The sequence below is a fragment of the Mustela lutreola genome, chromosome 17, assembly GCF_030435805.1.
Source record: "Mustela lutreola isolate mMusLut2 chromosome 17, mMusLut2.pri, whole genome shotgun sequence".
NCBI lineage: Eukaryota > Metazoa > Chordata > Mammalia > Carnivora > Mustelidae > Mustela > Mustela lutreola.
This window is the reverse complement of record NC_081306.1, coordinates 40,801,752-40,821,836: the sequence shown is the minus strand read 5'-3', so window position 1 is coordinate 40,821,836 and position 20,085 is coordinate 40,801,752. Positions and strand designations below refer to the sequence as shown.

Below are 20,085 nucleotides of genomic sequence, written 5' to 3'. Positions count from 1 at the left end.
CAGCAGCTTAATCCACTGAGCCACCCAGGCGCCCAAAGATTTATTTATTTTAGAGACGGCAGGGGCCAAGGGACAGCAAGAGAGGATCTCCAGCAGACATCCCACTGAGCACTGAGCCCTTCAGGGGGCTCGATCTCACGCCCCTGAGATCATGAACTGAGCCGAAATCAAGAATCAGTCGCTCAAGCAACTGAGCCACCTAGGTGCCCCTATTTTCACTTTCTTAATATTTACTATTTTCTTTTTAATTGTTTTAAAAAAGATTTTATTTTTATTGTTTTGACAAAGATCACAAGGAGGCAGAGAGAAAGGGGGAAGCAGGCTCCCCACTGAGCAGAGAGCCCGATGTGGGGCTCAACCCCAGGATTCTGGGATCATGACCTGAGACAAAGGCAGAGGGTTAACCCACTGAGGCACCCAGGCGCCCCAATATTTACTGTTTTCTGATTAAGAAAGCAATGCTTATTTGTGGTAGAAACGTGTGAAAATGTCGAGTTCACCAACACAGGGAGGGAGTCAGATACATGACCCAACAACGAGTAAGCACAGGAGTACACACAAGACACAGAGGTGGCTCGTGGGCAATGAACTTGAGGGGTGGAGGGTGTGGGGAGGGACAGGCACAATCCCTGGAAAGGCTCCACAGAGAAGGTGAAGCTCTCGAGGTTTGCAAAGGTGCACAGGGGTGCAAAGGGCTTTGTTAGGTGGGCGAGGAGGGGTGGGCCCTCACTATAGGACTCAGGAGCTCGAATTTTCTTCTTTTAAGGGACAAGCCACTGAAGGAGTGACAAGACAGGTGCAGAGCTCTAGGAAGACGGAGAGAAAATAAACAGAACAATCCATGAGGAAATTATTTATATAACCCAGGGGAGAAGAAAGAAGGGCCTGTACTCTAGGCTTAGCGGCGATGGAAGCTAGACCACCAGAGGTTGTAGAATCGTTAAGGGACAAGGCAAGGAGGTCGCCTGGGTGAGGTTCTCTCCACACACGCCTCCCCACCTCACACGGGAGCCGTCCGGGCCGGGGGTGCAGCCTCCCGCCAACTAGAGCAACGCAGGGTCTTCCAGTCTCTGAGCTCACGGTCATGTCTCATCTGGCAAGTTCAATGGTTTCTTCGTCTGTAAGATGGGGTACCCCACACAGGGTTGTGAGGATTACAGGATTTAACATCAGAAAACCACTTGGAAGAGGGCCAGGCAGGGGACATGCCATGTGTCGGCTACTATTGCTACCACCACTTGGAAATCCCACCTCCCCCAGGACCTCAACTCTGATGAAACCCTCCCTGCGACAATAATCTCTCTCCACTCACGGCCCACCGCGCCTGCCCAGGACTTGACGCCGGTCAGCTGCAGGACGACAGTAACCAAAGAAAACTCGGGCCGTCTGACCCGGAGTTTACAGCAATTCTGAGAGGGGGCAGTTTATGGTAAAGATGTATCTGGTTTGTGAAAACACCTGAACTTGAAACTTTCAGAGGTCCAAGTACGAATGCCCAGCCGTCTGCCGGAGACCCAAGGCTGGAACCTGGGACAGGTTAGGAGCACAGGAACAGATTTAAAACTTATTTGTACAGATAAGAGTTGAGACCACAGGAGTAAGTGGTTCTACGGGTAACAGTAAAGGAAGAGACAAACGGGTATCATAACCCAGCATTAAGAAATACTCGGGGACTGGGGCGCCTGGGTGGCTCGGTGGGTTAAGCCGCTGCCTTCGGCTCAGGTCATGATCTCAGGGTCCTGGGATCGAGCCCCACATGGGGCTCTCTGCTCTGCAGGGAGCCTGCTTCCCTCTCTCTCTGCCTGCCTCTCCATCTACTTGTGATTTCTCTCTGTCAAATAAATAAATAAAATCTTTAAAAAAAAAAAAAAAAAGAAATACTCGGGGACTAAAAAAAAAGAAAAAAAATACTCAGGGACTGAGAGGAAGAATCATAATGGGAGACAGGAATAATCAGGAAAACCAGATGAATAAAATGCTCTGGCAGCTTCAAAGAGATGTAAAAAATAAATACTACTTTCATACAGCGGTTGAGATCATTCCCAGGTCTCATGGAGATGCTCTGAAGGAGCACGAGGGACCAGCGTGCGGGCAGAGAAGTGTCTGGTTCTTGTCTATGCTAACTGTTCATGGCCTAGCAGTTTGACCTGTGCGGGGGTCTTTCCTAGACCTCCACAGTCTCAATCTCCACGGCAGTGGCCATGCTCAGTGCCTCCCCCAACTCCAAAAAATGGTCCTGCCCGGAGCCTCTTCTCTAAAACATACAATATTTTACAAGACCCTGCTCCTCTCCTTCCAGAAATATTTTCTGTTCCATTACTGGTTCTTCCTTTTCAGTGGACGTTTTTAGGCTCTAACCTCAGAAATTAGCTGACAGGTCTGATTTGGGGGTTCAGAAACCTGCATGACTGACAAGCAGCCTAGTGATTGTAAACAGGGATAGTCCACGGCCGAATCTCAAAGAAAAGCCAAAAGAGTGGGGGGTTTCATTACAGCTTTAAGAAATCAAAAACATATTGGGAGGTCGATCACAACATATGCTCCAAGGTCTTCAGACGGCAGTTCCAGACAGTTCCCCAACTTCTCCGTAACACCTTCCTCTCCGCCTTCTCCATGAATGACTTCCTCTCGCCCACAGCTGGAACAAGAAATCTACATATGCCCCCTGCGACCCAAAACCCAAGTACACGCTGGTAAGCCCCCCCCCCCCCCCGCCCACCCAGTAACTCCTTTCTAGTTTGGGTTTCTGGTCCACACAGAATGACAAGCCACACACGAAATCCAACATGTGGGTACGAGCTGGGAGCAAATGTGTGCGTGACTGAGTCTGTGGCGGTACCTAAAATAGGACAGGAGTCTTGACAGCCAGAGGTCGTATGTGTGTGAAAGAAAAACAGTTTAAAAAAAAAAAAACTTACGAGTAAATTTTAAAGATTCCAGTTATACTCACGATTTCCTATTTTAATTCAAATAAATTTGGCTCCTGCATAGAAACACACTCAATCTCTCCTTCTAGAAAACTATTCTGTTTAATAGTGCACTTCGTTTATGCTACAGGATGAGCAGGATTGGGAAAACAGAACGAAAGATCATCCCTTCAGCTGGGCACCCTCGGAAGCTCCAGCCTAACCCAGCAAGGAGCCTGGTGGCCAGGTCAGGCCAGAGACTCCCCTTCTCTGGGCTTTGCACTTCCTTTGCTACCGAAGTCAGAGATGGGGTCACGGGAGGTCCGGCTGCTGGGGCCCGATGTCACAGGTCATAGGTGACGGAGGGCAGGGCAAGCTGGCTGAGTGAGCTCCTTGAAAGCATTCTAGTCTTAGCAACTGGGGGTTTGGATTAAATCACTTTTCAGCACAGGAGCGGGGAGAGGAACAGCGAGAGAGGACAGAAGCAGGCCAACGCTAATGCTTTCAATCCTTCCCCTGTGAGACTTTCTTCATCAGATGGATTTCCCAATCAGACCCATCACAGTGGAGAAGGACAGGAGCTCTCCCAACAAAACCGCCTCGCTGCTCTTGGAAACGGGCTTGCTGCTCCAAGAGCCCCCCAAAATACAGTTATCCCAGAAAACCTCATGGAACAGCCCCCCAATAAAATAACAAATCCCTCGCACCAAATTTCCATTAATTGACAAAATCATGGAACAAAAAAAGTAACAACAAATAGCAAAGGTTCCTTACCAGAACCTAAAGCTGGATTAGGGACAGTGGCTTTGAAAGACAGCCTCTGTGTCCCCTTGTTAGCAAACAGCAGGACCCGGAACATTCTTTCCAGTGCCTTCGGTGCCGACTACATGGACTCCAACCAGAGGAGTCCTTGGAATTTTCTTCCTACTGTGCTTCCACTCCCCACCTCGGAAGGAAAGGCTCCTGTGGTGTGAGAGAAACGGGCTAGTGCAAACTCCCTTCCAAAATGGAAGGTGACCGGTCCCAGAGCTTCCCTGGCCTTCCTAGCACTCAACCTGCCGCTCGCTTCCGGGTGTCACTCCTGGGGGAAAGTGACCAGGTAGCTTGTCACGAGGGTGTGCCGGGATGATCTTCCCCCCATCTGCCCCGTTCTCTAAAGCGAAAGGTCTGAGCCGGAAGGGACACGTTCTAAGATGTTCATCCTTATGTAGTAAGGCAGGAGCTTGTTAGACTCAGAGGAAGTGAGAAAAACAGGTGCGCGGCTCTCTCTCAGGTAGACTCTCTGATGCTGAGCTCGGCAGCGACTCTGAGAGAACTTTTGCTCATTCCCATTACATTCAAAGGCTTCTCTCCAGTGTGAATTCTCTGATGGCGGACCAGAGCTGAGCTGTACCGAAAGGCTTTCCCACACTCACTACATTCATAGGGATTCTCCCCCGTGTGGATTCTTTGATGCTGAATAAGGCCTGAACTGTAGGTAAACTTTCCTCCGCATTCCATACATTCATAGGGCTTCTCTCCAGTGTGGATTCTCTGGTGCTGATAGAGGTGCGAGCTCTGGCTGAAGGCCTTCCCGCACTCGTGACATTCATAGGGCTTCTCTCCAGTGTGGATTCTCTGGTGATGGATGAGGGTAGAGCTCCGACTGAAGGCCTTCCCGCACTCGTTACAGGCGTACGGTTTCTCTCCAGTGTGGATTCTCTGGTGATGAGTAAGGGTAGAGCTCCAGCTAAAGGTCTTCCCGCATTCGCTACATTCGTAGGGCTTCTCCCCGGTGTGGATCCTTCGATGGAGGATGAGCGCAGAGCTGCAGCTGAAGGTCTTCCCACAATCGCTACATTCGTACGGCTTCTCTCCGGTGTGGATTCTCTGATGCTGAATGAGGTGCGAGCTCTGGCTGAAGGCCTTCCCGCACTCACTACATTCATAGGGCTTCTCCCCAGTGTGGATTCTCTGATGCTGAATGAGGTCTGAAGTTCGATTAAAGCTCTTGCTACATTCATCGCACTTGTGGGGTCTGTCTCCCACAGGAAGTCTCTGATGCGAAATAAGGTTAGAACTCACAGCGAGGCTGTTCCCAAAATCATTGTATTTCTCACTTCTCTCTCCCACAGGGGTTAGCTTTTCCTCATCCGTCACTTGACCGAAATCTTGTATCTTCCTGGTCAGTCTTTCTCCAGAGGAGCTCCCCAGTTGCCTCTTAAGACCGACTTCTTGGTCATAGGCGTCTTTGAATTTAAGACCCTGAGAAATACCCTTTTGGAATCTTCCCAACAGCACCCCATGTGATCCTGTATCTTCAGAAATTTCTTGATCGTGCTCAGTTCTGGTCTCACCATCTGGCACAATACAAAATACAAACATCACTTGGTCCTTGCGGAAGAAAGGATCGAGACCAGCGGGCAGGATAATGACGACAAGGGTGTTGACAGGGCTAAAAGCACATGCCTCTCATCTGCGTGCAGACCTGCCCGGGCTGGGGCCAGCTGGAGCACACAGAGAGATCAGCGTCGAGGAAATCAGGAAGGAGAAAGGCAAGTAGCAAAATCAAAGTGGAAAGAGCTGGAAGCATGGGGAAGGCTGGAGATGGGAGAAGAGGAAGACAGACCCGGCAGGGGCGGGAACCAGAAACAGAAGAGAACGGACATGCTTGTTTAACGAAGTGGCAAACTCCTCACGGAGGTCAGATGCTGGAAATGCAAGTGCGGAGATGGTGGCTTCCAGAAGACAGAGGAGAAGAAACATAAGCAAGCGAGCGCAGAAGGGTGATGGGAAATAGTCGCGGAGCAGGAAGAAGCGACAAAGGGGAGGCCACAGAGACTGCCACAGCCCCACTTGAAAAGAACGACATCCAGCAAGCCACACACTCCAAATCCACGGAAACAGGCAAAAGACGGAACTCAGTCCGCCTCTGGGCCCGAGGCCTCAAAGGCTGGGCTAAGATGTGAGGATCATAAACCGTCTTCTTGTCTGACTTCCTTATTTTCACTGCTTTAGGGTTTTCAAAGGGCGCTCTGAGCAGAGGAGGATGAAAAGGGTCTAGACAGTGAGCATTTTTAGTCTGTCAATATTTGAAGAAGTAAAGACAGGGCGGTGGGCGTCAGAGAACAGAAACAGCTGTTTCTCTCTCACCTGAACAGGCGTCCCTCCGGACCCTGCTGTTCTCAGCTCCCTTGGAACCCAGCACCCCTAGCTCTTCCTCTCAGGGCAGCCCAAAGATTGTGTCAAAATTCAGAAACGGAAATCCTCCCCATGGGACAAGTCCGGCTCATACCAAGTGGTCCCAGAGCTGGGTTCTGCACCTTGGATGTCAGGGGCCAGCACGGAAACGGGCAGGCAGTCTCCAGTGGGAGTGAGGGAGACGCCCCGGACCGCCCAGACAATGTTTTCGCTGAGGTACGTGATGGACAAGGAGTTAAGTCCACAGACTAAAGGTTAAAGACGCCAGCTGCTCCCTGAAATAAGCAGAGAAACTTCTCCGGGAGCTGCAGCCGCACTGGTTCTGAACAAAGCCACAGATTCCTCGAGGTGGTACACGGAGAAGGGAAGGAGGAGTTCCAGAATGTGCACGTGGGCACAGAGCAGAACCACACGTGTTTAGGGATCCTGAGATGTTCATCTTTTGGAAAAGGCTCTGAATTATTATACATGAAGAAATTACAAGGCAAAAAAGCAGCAGATTTGGAGCTGGAAGACCAGGGCTCGAGGCCTGCTACTTGCTAGCACCACCCGTGCAGCACTGAGGACCTCTGACTTCTCTTTCCTCACAAGCAGAACACTAGCGACCTCCGTTACTGCGTTATTGGGAGGTTTCCATGAGACAACGTAGAGGAAAGCTCTTTATAAACTGCCAATTACTCTACAAGCAGGAGTTACTATTGGTATTGTCGTCAGAATCTCCTGAGACTACGTCAATCCTCGGCTGATCATTTTGTGACTCAAGTGTCCCTAGCCCACAAGGAAACAAAGAAATGCCAAGGGAGTTTGACTGAGAAAGCATTAACTCCTTACCCAGCGAGAACACATTCCCGTAATTCTCCAGCATCACATCCCTATAGAGGTCCCTCTGAGCAGGCTCCAAACGTTTCCACTCCTTCCGGATGAAGTACACAGCTACGTCCTCAAACGTCACCAACTCCTGTAACAACACGGTCTCGCATGCAATTTCAGGGTAAGGGACGGGACCAGCAGCACCAAAAATGATTGGGGATGGGGAGGAATCAGGAGTATCTAAGAGGGCGGGGAAAGCAGGTTACGGCGGAGGAAGAGGGGTCCGTTATTCAGCAGAAAGGACCATGTTCCCAATGGAGGGAATCACGGTTTGGGGCACAGAGTGGATGTCACGGCACAAATGTTTCCACGAAGACGGAAGGAAAAGAAGGATAAAGGGAACCACAGCTCACCTGGGACTTGGCCTTCAGGAGCGCAGCTGCCAACATCTCATCCCCCAGGCTGTCCTTGTTGGAAAATGCAGGAACTTTCGAGGAAGGAAGAGCTAAAGGGCGAGAAAAGGGTCCACGAGTGAACCCATCTGCTCTGTGGCCTCCCAACCTAGAGACGTCACAGGGTCCTAGGACAACCTAGGACTCACTCCCTCGGGAGGTGAGGTGTCCAAAGCTCTGTGCATCCTGCTCTCAAGCTCCAGGGCCCTTCCTTTCTGTCCGGTCACTGTGCCCTCCCAGAAACCGGCCCAGTCCACCCGCTGGTGAGAAGCACCTTCTTGTTCTTTCTCCCAAGCCTGGCCAGCAACGCAGACAATCCCGCTCCCGTCCCTTCCACCCCTCCCCGCATCTCTGAACTCGAACTTGTGCACAAAGGTCTCTTAGACCAGAGGAAACCAGCAGCCTCACCCAACCCCGACTGAACACCACAGTGCCCATTCTTTCTCTTTACCCCCAGGTCAAATCTAAACACTACAAATGTTTCCTTTTTTTAAAAAAATTTTATTTATTTATTTGACAGAGGTCACAAACAGTCAGGGAGGCAGGCAGAGAGAGAGGGGGAAGCAGGCTCCCCGCCAAGCAGAGAGCCCGATGCGGGGCTCGAACCCAGAACCCTGGGATCATGACCTGAGCCAAAGGCAGAGGCTTTAACCCACTGAGCCACCCAGGAGCCCCTAAACACTACAAATGTTTCCTGTTTCTGGGCTTGATCACATCTTTTCTTCTATAATTCTTAAATTAACGTATTTGTCCCTGAGAGACTCTAAACCCCTAGAGACACAAGACTGTGTATAATCGACGGGACAAAGAGATCCTTAAATGCTTTCTCCTGATTAGTATACCCCTTCGATGGCAATTGGCTCCAAAGTCAATGGCATAGGCCACGACAGCAGAATACGAATGCTCATTTCATCCTCAAGCCTGTGACCTACAAAGTGATTTCCCAAGAGCCTCCCGTAAGAGTCTGCTCCTAGAGAACACAAAGTAGGACTACAGGTCAGTTGCTGCCACGCGCCTGGAATTCTGTGACTGCGTCACGGTTTTCTTAATCCTGCACGAGATCCCAACGGCCCTTCACAAATGCCTCGGCTGTCAAGTCCACCAACATCCGTTGTTGGCCTCAGTCAGCTTTCCCACTAGGCTGTAAGCTGGGAAGAACTGTGTCTTAGCCGCACCTGGATTCCAGGGGTTAGCACGGTTCCCTGTGAGCAAGACGGGCAGCGCGACTGCTGAATGGCTGAATGCAAGAATAAATGAATCTGTTTCTTACCACTCTCAAGCAGGGCCTGCGGTTCCTGAGATACACAATCGGCCTGAGTTTCCATGAGTAGGGCTAGAAGTTCTGGGCCTCCGGTCTACTGTCTGCAGACTCAGCAGGAAGCACTGCAGAAGTAGAGTCCAAGGTTCAATGATAAAAAAATAAAATTAAACAACAACAACAACAACAAACCCACCTCCCCGGAGCTAGCATTTCAGTTAGTACCCAAGATTATCAAGAGGAATCGCAGCAACCAGGACAGCCTTCCAGATCCTGGTGAGGACTGCCCTTGCTCCCTTTGGTGAGATTCCATGAGCACCACGGAAAGGGCCCCTGTTCCTGAACAATATTCCACCTTTGGCTCCCACAACACACCCAGTGATATTTGTAACAACAAGAAAACATGGAACCCTGGCGACAAGGACACTAACAGAATGAAATACTAACCAGCAACTGAAATCTGGAGGAAAAAAAAAAAGGATCAAGTGTAAAAGTATGTACACACAGATGTTGCAAAATGTGTATGTACTGTATAAACTTTTTTTTCTTTAAGATTTTATTTACTTGGGCGCCTGGCTGGCTCAGTGGGTTAAAGCCTCTGCCTTCGGCTCAGGTCATGATCCCAGGGTCCTGGGATCGAGCCCCGCATCGGGCTCTCTGCTCAGCAGGGAGCCTGCTTCCTCCTCTCTCTCTCTGCCTGCCTCTCTGCCTACTTGTGATCTCTGTCTGTCAAATAAACAAATAAAATCTTAAAAAAAAAAAAAAAAAAGATTTTATTTACTTATTTATTTATTTGAGAGGGAGAGAGAGAGAGTGAGAGGAGTGGTCAGTGGGAGAAGGAGACTCCCTCCTGAGCAAGGAAGCCCGACGTGGGACTCGATCTCAGGACTCCAGGATCATGACCTGAGCCAAAGGCAGTCGCCCAATCACTGAGTCACCCAGGTGCCCTGTACTGTATAAACTGTTAAGAATGTTTGTGGTAGAGGCACCTGGGTGGTTCAGTGGATTAAGGCCTCTGCCTTCGGCCCAAGTCATGATCCCAGGGTGCTGGGATTAAGCCCCGCATCAGGTTCTCTGCTCGTCGGGGAGCCTGCTTCTCCCTCTCTGCCTACTTGTGATCTCTCTGTGTCAAATAAATAAATAATATCTTTAAAATTTTTTTTTATTTTTAAGTAAATGTGGGGCTTCAACTCAGGATCCTGAGATCAGACCTAAGATCAAGAGTCAGAGGCTTAACCGACTGAGACACCCAGGTGCTTCTGTTTACAGATTTTTTTAAACTAACCTCATAAACAGTAGAGCCAACAGAAAAAAAAAATTTACTTTATTAGGTTATTAGCTGTTGTATTACACTGAGGGTGTACAACACTTTGAAGAAAAGGGGTCACAAAACAGCACCCAAATAAAAAAAGAGATCAGTGAAACTTCATGAGTTCTCCGTCTCTCATTTAAAAAACCCTGGGGAGGGCGCCTCGGTGGCTCAGTGGACAGGGCCTCTGCCTTAGGCTCAGGTCATGATATCAGGGTCCTGGGATCCAGCCCTGCACCAGGCTCCCTGCTCAGCAGGCGCCTGCTTCACACCTCCCCGGCCCTCCCCCCCCACCCTTCTCTGCCTGCCTCTCTGCCTACTTGTGATCTCTGTCAAATAAATCAATAAAATCTTTAAATAAATAAATAACCCTGGGGATATAAGAGTTGACACCCAGAACTAGGGCAAATAGCTCCAATCTATTAATTATATTAGAGAAATGCTTCCTGCCCTTTCTGAGACAGCTGTCTGCTTCCAGTCTCAGCCGAAGGCAGGATGTTGCTGGGGGATGGGGCCCCTCTGTGGGCCTCAGTGCAGTGTCACCACAGGGAGCAGCGGGCCTTCTTTCTATCTCCCTTTTCTCTAATACATGTCCTTGGGTAGGAATAGAAGTCCCTGACACAGGAACCAACACTTTAAAAAAAAACAAAAGCACATAAGATTACTTATTGGGGCCTCTGGGTGGCTCAGTGGTTAAAGCCTCTGTCTTTGGCTCAGGTCATGATCCCAAGGTTCTGGGATCAAGCCCCACATTGGGCTCTTTGCTCAGCGGGGAGCCTGCTTCCCCCTCTCTCTCTGCCTGCCTCCTACCTACTTGTGATTTCTTTCTCTGTCAAATCAATAAAATCTTAAAAAAAAAATTACTTATTACTCCATTTTTATCCCTGCTGATGTCCCCATTCCCCAGATGCTATGACAATCAAGAGAGGTCTGTTCTCTGTGGCTCTACTGAATAAAACAGAATGTGTGAGTATCTAGACAAAGGTTTGGATCTCAGGTAGAAGATTCTACTCCATACTCGAATGCTGTGACAAGAATCAACAGGCCAAGAACAGACAAAACAGCCACCAGAACTTTCTTACACTTGGGCAAGAGAAAAGAAAAGAAAGCCCTGGATTTTGTCTACCTCCCTCTTTATTTGCTCACGTAACAAACCACTGTTGAGTGTCACTACATCGCAAAGCACTACTGAAAGGTACGTGAACCATATCTGCTTTATCATTACAGACAGTTGCATTCACATAAGCATAAAAAGGGGAGGGGCCCTGAGAGTCAAGAGTTCACAGACCTCTAGTGTTTGGGCAACAAGGGGGTACAGAATGCCCACCGATGCCTTTATACAGAGAAAGGCACTGAATGAGCCGTGAGCCAGGCCCAGGGGCAATCAAGGTGCCACGAGCGCCCTCCTCCCAGGGTCCCTTCCACTCTGTCTCAGAGCCAGCCATCTTTTGTCCCTATCAACCAACTTTACGATTTCCAGGACTGTTTATAAGCAGACGCGTCCAACAAATCAGCTCTCAATCCAAACTCTCTTTAGAAAGGAAACTCAGAGGCTCTGACTCCAGAGGGAAAAAGCAAGCCTCCCTCCTCACAGCTGGGTTACCCAAAGCTGGAACTCAAAGGCATATTGTTAAGAACAAGTCCCCAGTGTCTGCATCAGCACACAATGTTTCTCATAGAAAAATCTCCATTGTGCCCCCACAGCTTCAGGTCCAGGCAGGGCCCTACCCTGCCCTGCTCTGCCAACGCCTCTCCCTAAAGCTGCTCCTAGGGACTCACAAAGATGACCTGGCAGTAAGAACAAGTCATGAAAAGCTTTACCTGCTGGAATCTTTCCTTCCTTCTTTGGAGTTAGGTCCTAGAAGACCAGAGTAGCAATTATCGGGGATTTGGAAGCCTCTGTGCAAGTTGCTGGGAATTCTAATTTAAGTTGATGGCAGTGCTGTACGATTAAGGGGGGGAAAGAATTAAAAATATTCATGTAAACTTCATTTCTACTCAAATACAAGGAAAAGAAGAGAACATCAATTAATCAACACAATTAAGACACAACTGGTTATCTGTGTTGCAACCCTGGAGAGCTCAAAGGCCACTGAAGGTTCTCCAGGTTAACCTCTCACCCAAGTGAAAGAAATGCCTTCTCAAGTTCTCAATGTTTTGACCCCTAACTTGCGAGAAACTCTCGACTTCAGGACAGAGTCCGGTCTGTTGATGTAAAGCTTCACCACCAGAAAGGTTTTGGGTTGGTAAAGTGAAAATCTATCCCCTCCACCTTACAGAGGCCCCGCACCCTGCCATAAGAAGCTTCAAGAGTAGAATTTTCTCCTCCCACACAACCGTTCCTCAAACGCCTGCAAACCACATGATGCTCACTGTCCATACTCGTCTCTTCTTGTGGATAAGAACCTTTAGCTCCTCTCATTATCCCATATATTTCGGGTTCATCACCCTGCCTAGCCTCGCCTGGAGCTGATGAATGCCATTCGGAGCGGAAACATCCATCTGCGTTCAATCCCACGTCAGGGATCTAACACAATTGAAAGCGGGAGCCAGACGCGACTTGCGACTTTTATCATTCCCCGTAAGGAACTCGATTGAGCGCCAGCGGGATTATTCCCGGGATCTAAGTTTGCACCGCAAACTCCCCCGCTCCCGCCCCGCATCCCAGACCTAGTTCTAACTGCGAACACTTCGTGAACTCCTACTCAGATCTCAGAGCCGGCGAAGTACAGACTTCTCCTGCCACTGGCGCGAATCACTGTGTTAACACCAAATAAAAGCGTCTGGGAGAATTACCAAGTTAGGGGAGCTGTCATCAGCTGTTCTAAAGACAGCGGCCCGTTTGCAGCCACACTGGAACTTTTATGGGCTCGAGCTGAGCAGTCACAAGCCCAGAACTCGAGCCCCTTTCCTCCCCTCCTAGCAGGGCCCCGTTTGGCAGAGGGAGGTCCCCGGGGAAGCGGAGTCGGGGAGCGGCTGCGGGGGAGGGAGCGGCGCCTCCCGGCATCCTGCTCCGGGCTGGCCTGGGGACCCCGCGGGCCGCAGCGGCGCGGACACCACCCCTTTCCCTGGCGGGCACAGCCTCCGTCTCACCGAGAGCCCCGGGGGCCACCGGACTCACCCTGGGGGCAGGGACGGGAGATTTGGGGGGCCGGACACAGACCAGGCCCCGTTGGACCCTGTCACAGACCCACACACCGGGACAGAACAAAGAACGGAAGTTCTCTCTATTTCGCTTCCGGGTCGGACCTTTTCACTACCCATCCCATCCCCGCAGCCCCCACGCCCACTTGTTCTCTCTAGGAACTCTGGAGGAGTTCGCCTCTCGGTGATTCGCTAACTCCCGGCCTAGGCCGCGCGGCTCCCGCGCTGACGCCAACGCCCGCCCTGGAGCTCCCGCCCGCCGCCGCGCGCCCCCTGATGGCCGGGCGGGGCGAAGCGCCGCGCCCCTCGGCCTCAGGGCGCAAGTTCGGGCGCCGCAGACCCGAGGAGGCGGGGGCGGCGTGGGTATCCCGCGTGTCGGCGAGGGCAGAGGAAAACGCACCTTGCCAGAGCGGTCGGGGTACCGAGCCCACCCGCAGCCAGCAGGAAGACTTCGAAGTTTTCATCACTAGAAAAAAATTCACCTTTATTTGAAATGTCCAAATAAACCGAGTTTTGTGTTTGTTTCATGTAAAAAATACCCCCTTTAAAATCCGAAGAGAATGTTCCAGCCCATCAGAGAGTTCCCGTGAGGGCAAATCCTATACAAGCGATGAGAGAAAACAAACTCGGGGAAATTGGAGCCAAATGTGTGAAAGGCTTGGGGGCGAGAGGGAAAGGCTTCGTGGTTCGTGGTTTGCTCACTTTTTTTTTTTTTTTTTTTTTAAGATTTTTAAAGAAATTTATTTTATTTGGCAGAGATCACAGATAGGCAGAGACGCAGGCAGACAGAGGGGGAAGCAGGATTCCTGCCAAGCAGAGAGCCCGATGCTGCGGTGCTGCGGGTCATGACCTGAGCCAAAGGCAGAGGCTTTAACCCACTGAGCCACCCAGGTTTGCTCACTTTTATGCCCTCACAGGAGTAGTCCCATAAGTGTCGGAATCAAATCCTTCCAGGGCACGTACGGAATGAAATCTTGTGATACTCTGAGTAACGAGGGCGCTCCTGGTGCCCCTTCCGGCTCTGCCTCCCATTTATTCCGCTTGCACTGTATCCCGACTTGATGGCGCCGACAGTCCCTTGTGCGAATGCAGCAGCTCTCACTCTCCCGGGACGGCAGTCTAAGCACAGTAATTTAAGTGACTAATTCCGGCAAAATAGGGAAACTGCTAGGAAAGGAGACTTTCCAGAGGTACTGCAGGGCCGCGGGGGGGAAAGGGACCGCCAGGCAGAGGTAACAGCCAGGACAAAAGCCTGGGGGCAGGACAGAGCAATGCACAATCTCTAATACCACTTGAGGGGTGGCCTGAGATGGGTGAGGGCGGGACCGGTGTGCAGTCCTTGCAGACCACAGTGAGAATTTGAGCAAATGCTTGGGATAGCCAAGCCACTCAGTAAACTCCATACCCAACCCCTCTCCACCAAAACACAACACACACACACACACACACACACACACACTCTCTCTCTCTCTCTCTCTCTCTCTGTCTCTCCCCACCCTGATATTTTATTTGTTTTTAAACTCTCCTCAATTCCTTTTTCTTCCACTTCTACCTCCAGGACAAGAAGAACAGAGACGAGGAAGGAGGCAGTGGAGAGGCAAGAACAGGGCGGAAATGGTCTCCTCAAAGCGGGATGGTTTGTTCTGCAAAAGGTCTCCTAATGACAATCCGAAAGGAACAGCTCTGACGACCCAGCACGTTCGTGCTATCAACTAACTCTCTCACTCTGGGGCTGAGAAGTCAATTTGTAGCTCATGGTTGCTGTTTGCCCCAGAGCCCAGCCAGCTGGGTAATTCCCAGCAAGTTCTCGAAGGCCATGCTCTGAATGGCCTTATTCTTCGGAGTGTCATAAGTCACCTAGGGGAGGCATGAGGCAATCCCCCAAAGTGGGAAAGGGAGTGTTTGAACTTCTGTAAAGCATTTATCTAAAAAAAAAAGGAAAAAATAAGAGTAAAAAAGTAAGCCTACAAAAAGTCAATAGAAGGAAGGGCACTGGTGTCCTCACTGGGGTCTTGTGTCAAAATACAGCTGTTTTCAGACAAGGATATGACCAAAATTCCAGGTAGGGATGGGGGATGGAGAACACAAATATTCTCAGAGTGTCTGTGTAGACAGCTCGTTTTGAGAGAATCAATTGCCAGAGCCTTATATTTTTTATCTATATACCTTTAAAATTGCTCCCTTGGAGAGGGTGCCCTTCACAGCCATCTTCCCTCCTGATGAAGATAGTCCGGTTTCCCACCCCAGATCTGGCTTCTTAGACTACATATATGACAGTCAACTGACAGCTCAGACAGAGAGCACAAGCAGGGGGAGCGGCAGGCAGAGGGAGAAGGGGACTCCTGGTTGAGCGAGGAGCCCAAGGCAGGACTCGATCCCAGGACCTGGGGTCATGACCAGAACCAAAGTCAAATGTTTAGCTGACTGAGCCACCCAGGTGTCCCAGTGTGAGCTCATTTCAGATTGGTCCCAGTGTCATTCCAATAGAACCTCATTGAATCTGAAAGCCTTTTGGCACAAAATCCTCAGGTTCACTTTTTTCTAAATATAAAATTAGCTATTTCTCTGAGGAACACTGGTGCCACATAGTTGGGGTGGGAGGGGGAAATACAAACATATTGGGGTTCACATTATTTCTGGGCAACTGCTCTTGGACAGAAATAAAAAAAGGTATCTTATTGTAAAGGAATGAGTTACATTGATACTGCCAGTCCATTTTTGAATTCTTTTGTAGAACTATACTCCTTTATTTTCTATGGGTAAACCTTCATTAAAAAAAAAAAAAAAAGCTTAAAAACTTTTAAAAGATTTTATTTATTTATTTGAGAGAGAGAGAGTGAGAGAAGGAGCAGGGAGAGAGGGTAAGCAGATACCCTGCTTTACAGGGAGCCCGACATGGGGCTTGATCCTGGGACTCCAGGACCCGAGCTGAAATCAAACACTTAATCGAGTCAGGTGTTCCCCCCAAAAAAACTTTTTTAAAGTAATCTCTACCCCCAACATGGGGCTCAGAATCAAGACCCTGAGATCGAGTCACATGCTCTACTGACTGAGCCAGCCAGATGCCCCCTTCATTTCAAACTAAATAAATATAATGGTTTATTTTTTCTGGCATTTCAAGTAAATAGTTCTCAAAATAACAATACAGTATTCATAGAAATGATACAATTACTGAATAAAGTGTAAAATTTTTAGCCTTTTTTTCCCCATCACTGTCTTTAATGCTGCCCCCTTTTTAAAAATTTTATTTCCAGGGGCGCCTGGGTGGCTCAGCGGGTCGAGCATCCAAACTCCTGATTTGCTCTCAGAGTCGTGGGACTGAGCCCTGCGTTGAGTTCTGTGCCGAGGGTAGAGCCTGCTTGTCTTTCTCCCTCTGTTCTCCCCGCTACCCCAGCTCTCCTTCTCTTCAATAAATAAATAAAATCTTTAAAAAAATTAAAAGGAGATTTTTTTTTTTAAAGATTTCATTTGACAGAGAGATCACAAGTACTCAGAGAGGCAGGTAGAGAGAGAGGGGGAAGCAGGCCCTCCGCTGAGCAGAGAGCCCAATGTGGGTCTTGATCCCAGGACCCTGAGATCATGACCTGAGCTGAAGGCAGAGGCTTAACCCACTGAGCCATCCAGGTGCCCCGAGATGTTTTCTTTTTTTTAAAGATTTCATTTATTTGAGAGAGTGAGAGAGTATGAGCTGGGTGGGAGGGGGGTGAGGAGCAGAGGGAGAGGGAGAAGCAGACTCCATGCTGAGCAGGGACCCCAATGGGGGGGTCGATCCCAGGGCCCTGGGATCATGACTTGTCCCGAAGGCAGACACCCAACCAACTGAACCACCCAGGTACCCCCTAAAATGAGATCTTTTCTATTAGCTTGGGATGAATTTAAAGCTTACATGTCTTTAATAAGTTATATATTTTTAAGGTGTATACCATGGTACATTTTGTTGTGTATTTTACAATTTAAAAGGTTGAAAAAAGTGAAATGTGAACATATATTAGCTCTGATATTACTATAAATGTAGTAGTAAGAGTGAAAATTGGTTTATTCATCTAGAATCGTATTTTTGAATCATATACTTGGACTATATGTAAGTTATGGTAGACAGACTGGACGGGGTGAAATTAAGCCATTACACAGAAATGTGCAAACAGCTATGTGTTATTTCCCATCTCAAGCTAGATCGGACACTTCTGTCTCCTAGCAGCAGGCAATCTCCACCAGAGAGAATTTTGGAGGCGGTCTGCAAGGAAAGGGCCACTGCTCTGATTTCCAGGCTAGTACTGAAGGGCTATTCTAGATTTTATAGTCACGGTGTATTTCCTGGGATGCACAAAGCTGCCATCTCATCCACAAATATACATTTTACAGGTGTAAGTGAGTCCCCTCAGTTCATCAGATTTTACCACATTTGGGGAGACAAACCGTTGGAAGCACTGCTGCCTTCAGATGCCAGGGGCGGGACTGTAAGATTCACGATGCCCAGCAAAAAATCTGAATTTCAGATAAACACTGAATCATTTTTTGTGTAAGTATGCCCCCAGTATTATGTAGACTCCAAATGTAAGTCTTGTGCATTTGCCTGCATGTGTGTGAAGATGCATATTTGGGTGATATGGGGGGGCGTGACTCACAGCATCTTCAGACCAACAGCCTCAAAGCCCCTGGGGACAGTTTCTTCCCTGTCTACCAGGGGTTCTCAGCCACTCTGCCGGAGCGAAGAAGGCACTGCATCCTAACCACAGCTGGTCACTGAGATGGGAGCAGAACTCGGGTATACCAGTTGCTCCCGTTTGTTGTGTTGTTCTGTAAAGGTCCCCAGATTCGAGTACTAGGTGCCTACAGAAGCCACCGGCTCAACAGTGCACCCGCTCTTGGGTTTCATCCTTCCCTCCTTTCCTGCTCCTTCATACCTGGCTTCCTGGAATCATCTCCCTAAATAAACTATCTGCCCTTAAGCCCTTGCCACGGGCTGTTTCAGGGGAAATCCAACCTGTTAACAGTCGGTGCTGGAAGTGGCCCTAGAAACGGGCGCCCTCAGGATGGGATCCCGGGAACAGGTCACTCACTGGTCAGAAGGTTAGTAAGAGGAGCCTGTCAGGAAGGTTCCCACCAGTTACGGCAGGGGATGAGATTCAGGTAGAAAAGGAAGCATTAGCTTCTGTAGTAGTCCTAGAACTTGAAACATTATTGGCATAGCGGCAATTACGAGGACTCCAGTTTCTCTCTCAAGCTTTGAAGAAAGAAAATTACAGGCTTAGTTCGGCCAATTATCATTTCAGGGCATGTTGTGAAAGCCCTAGTCGCCCACAGGAGGGATTAAGAGAGATCCCCATCTTCTGTAGCAAGAGCAGACGGGCCTGAACACCAGCTCACGGCCGACTGCGAGGGTGGCAGAACTGCAGAGACAGCTAAATGCCAAGTCTTGTCAAGTCATTTATCCCCAAACTCTGGGCCCCAACTGGGAGATAGACTCGGATGCTGATGCATGGGACATCTGGGGAGGTGTGCTCGAGTACCTCAAGCCCCCAATTCTCCAGAAGCCTCCAGCCCAACAAACACATCTCCCTCCCCTCCTTGCTATAGGAGATTAGGCTCTTCTTGGAGACCAAGCAAAGATCTCACCTGACTCCAGGCAGGGGACAGACAGGATGGACTTAAAGGAATCATGCTGGATCTTAATGAGGTGTGAGGTTTATAGAAGGAAACTTCAGAGTCAGATTTTCAGACTGTGGCCGAGGCATATACAATCAAAACGCACACAAGGCTGACAAATGTCCTCCCCGATGAAAACAATGTGTTTGGCATACAGAAAAAAAAAAAAATAAAATAAAATAAAATAAAGCACAACGTAGACCAAGATGCAGCTGCTCTACCCCAATTTCCTGATCCATACTTTCAGGAGCATGAAAAATTCTAATTACCCCAAATCCAAATCTCCCCGAAGCTAAAACCAGTAGGAATAGTTTCCTCTCTTGAGAACAGTATTCAGTAACCAACACACCATGAAACAGTCCGGAGGCAAGTTTACAAGATGTTATAAGTTTATTCCGAATCAGATTAAATTGCGTTCCATGTGGTTCGATTCTTTACAAATCCTATTTCTTTAATATATGTTAAAACGGTTAAACAGTTTCAGTGCTTCTTCCTTAATTATATGGGATATACTCAACTATACAAGAAGCAGTGCCGGCCTGGCTGATGGGACCCAAAGCGTTGTGAGGGGACCGCGCTCAGCGGCCCACCAGCGCCACCTTCCCATGGTGCCACCACTGAACACCCTCTCCTCCGGCACCCCTTGATGTCGAGTGAAACAAAATCTATGACTAGAGTTTATATCGCAATTATTGGGCTTCTCCCTAGCATCCAAGGGCTAAAGTTTAATAAAAACAAACGCCACCGAGAGAGCATTACTTGACACTTAAAGCCCTTCTCCCTCTCCGGTGTGGACTCGCTGATGTTTGGAAAGATTGGACTTACTACAGAAGGTTTTTCCACAGTGATTACACCAGTAGGGTTTCTCCCCGGTATGGATTCTATGGTGTTTATTAAAATTTGAGCTGTGGTTGAAGGCTTTCCCACACTCCTTACATTTGTACGGCTTCTCTCCGGTGTGGAGCCTCTGGTGAGAACTGAGACCTGCGTGCTGGCTAAAGCTCTTTCCACACTCGTTACACTGGTAAGGTTTCTCCCCAGTGTGGATCCGATAGTGTCGGATGAGGCTGCCTTTTCCACTGAAAGCTTTTCCGCAATCTTTACACTGATAGGGCGCCTCTTCCGTGTGCATTCGCTGATGTTTAAGGAGGTCTGAGCTCTGACCAAAGGCTTTCCCACACTTACAGTCATAGGGCCGGTCCACCAAGTGTGTTCTGTAATGGAGGGTCAGGTTTGAGCTGTGGCTGAAAGCTTTCCCACATTTGGTGCACACATAGGGCTTCTCCCCAGTGTGCGTTCTCCGGTGCTTGGTAAGATTTGAGCTATTACTAAAGGCTTTTCCGCACTCGGCACAGATGTAACGCCTCTCTCCTGGGGCAG

At 49.2% G+C, this 20,085-nt stretch overlaps 2 protein-coding genes across 3 annotated transcripts in view; both read right to left on the bottom strand.

Annotated features, from left to right (window-relative positions):
* Positions 1 to 287: 287 nt before the first annotated feature.
* ZNF3 (zinc finger protein 3) lies at positions 288 to 13,176 on the bottom strand. 2 transcript variants are annotated; one of them, XM_059153877.1, is made up of 6 exons: positions 13,037 to 13,176; positions 11,737 to 11,857; positions 8,619 to 8,731; positions 7,310 to 7,401; positions 6,918 to 7,044; positions 288 to 1,118 (listed from the first exon to the last, which is right to left on the bottom strand). In XM_059153877.1, the coding sequence occupies exons 3-6, from the start codon at positions 8,671 to 8,673 to the stop codon at positions 1,090 to 1,092; spliced, it is 303 nt and encodes a 100-aa protein (XP_059009860.1). In that variant the 5' UTR covers positions 8,674 to 8,731; positions 11,737 to 11,857; positions 13,037 to 13,176; the 3' UTR covers positions 288 to 1,089. The 2 variants fall into 2 exon arrangements, with proteins under 2 accessions (XP_059009860.1, XP_059009859.1); XM_059153876.1 differs by lacking the exon at positions 288 to 1,118 and adding an exon at positions 2,478 to 2,638.
* Positions 2,944 to 20,085, bottom strand: part of LOC131819125 (zinc finger protein with KRAB and SCAN domains 1-like) — a 63,216-nt gene continuing 46,074 nt past the window's right edge. The window contains 2 exon segments of the mRNA XM_059153878.1: positions 2,944 to 4,927; positions 19,465 to 20,069. Coding sequence (XP_059009861.1) covers positions 4,176 to 4,927; positions 19,465 to 20,069 — 1,357 coding nt within the window. The 3' untranslated portion in view covers positions 2,944 to 4,175.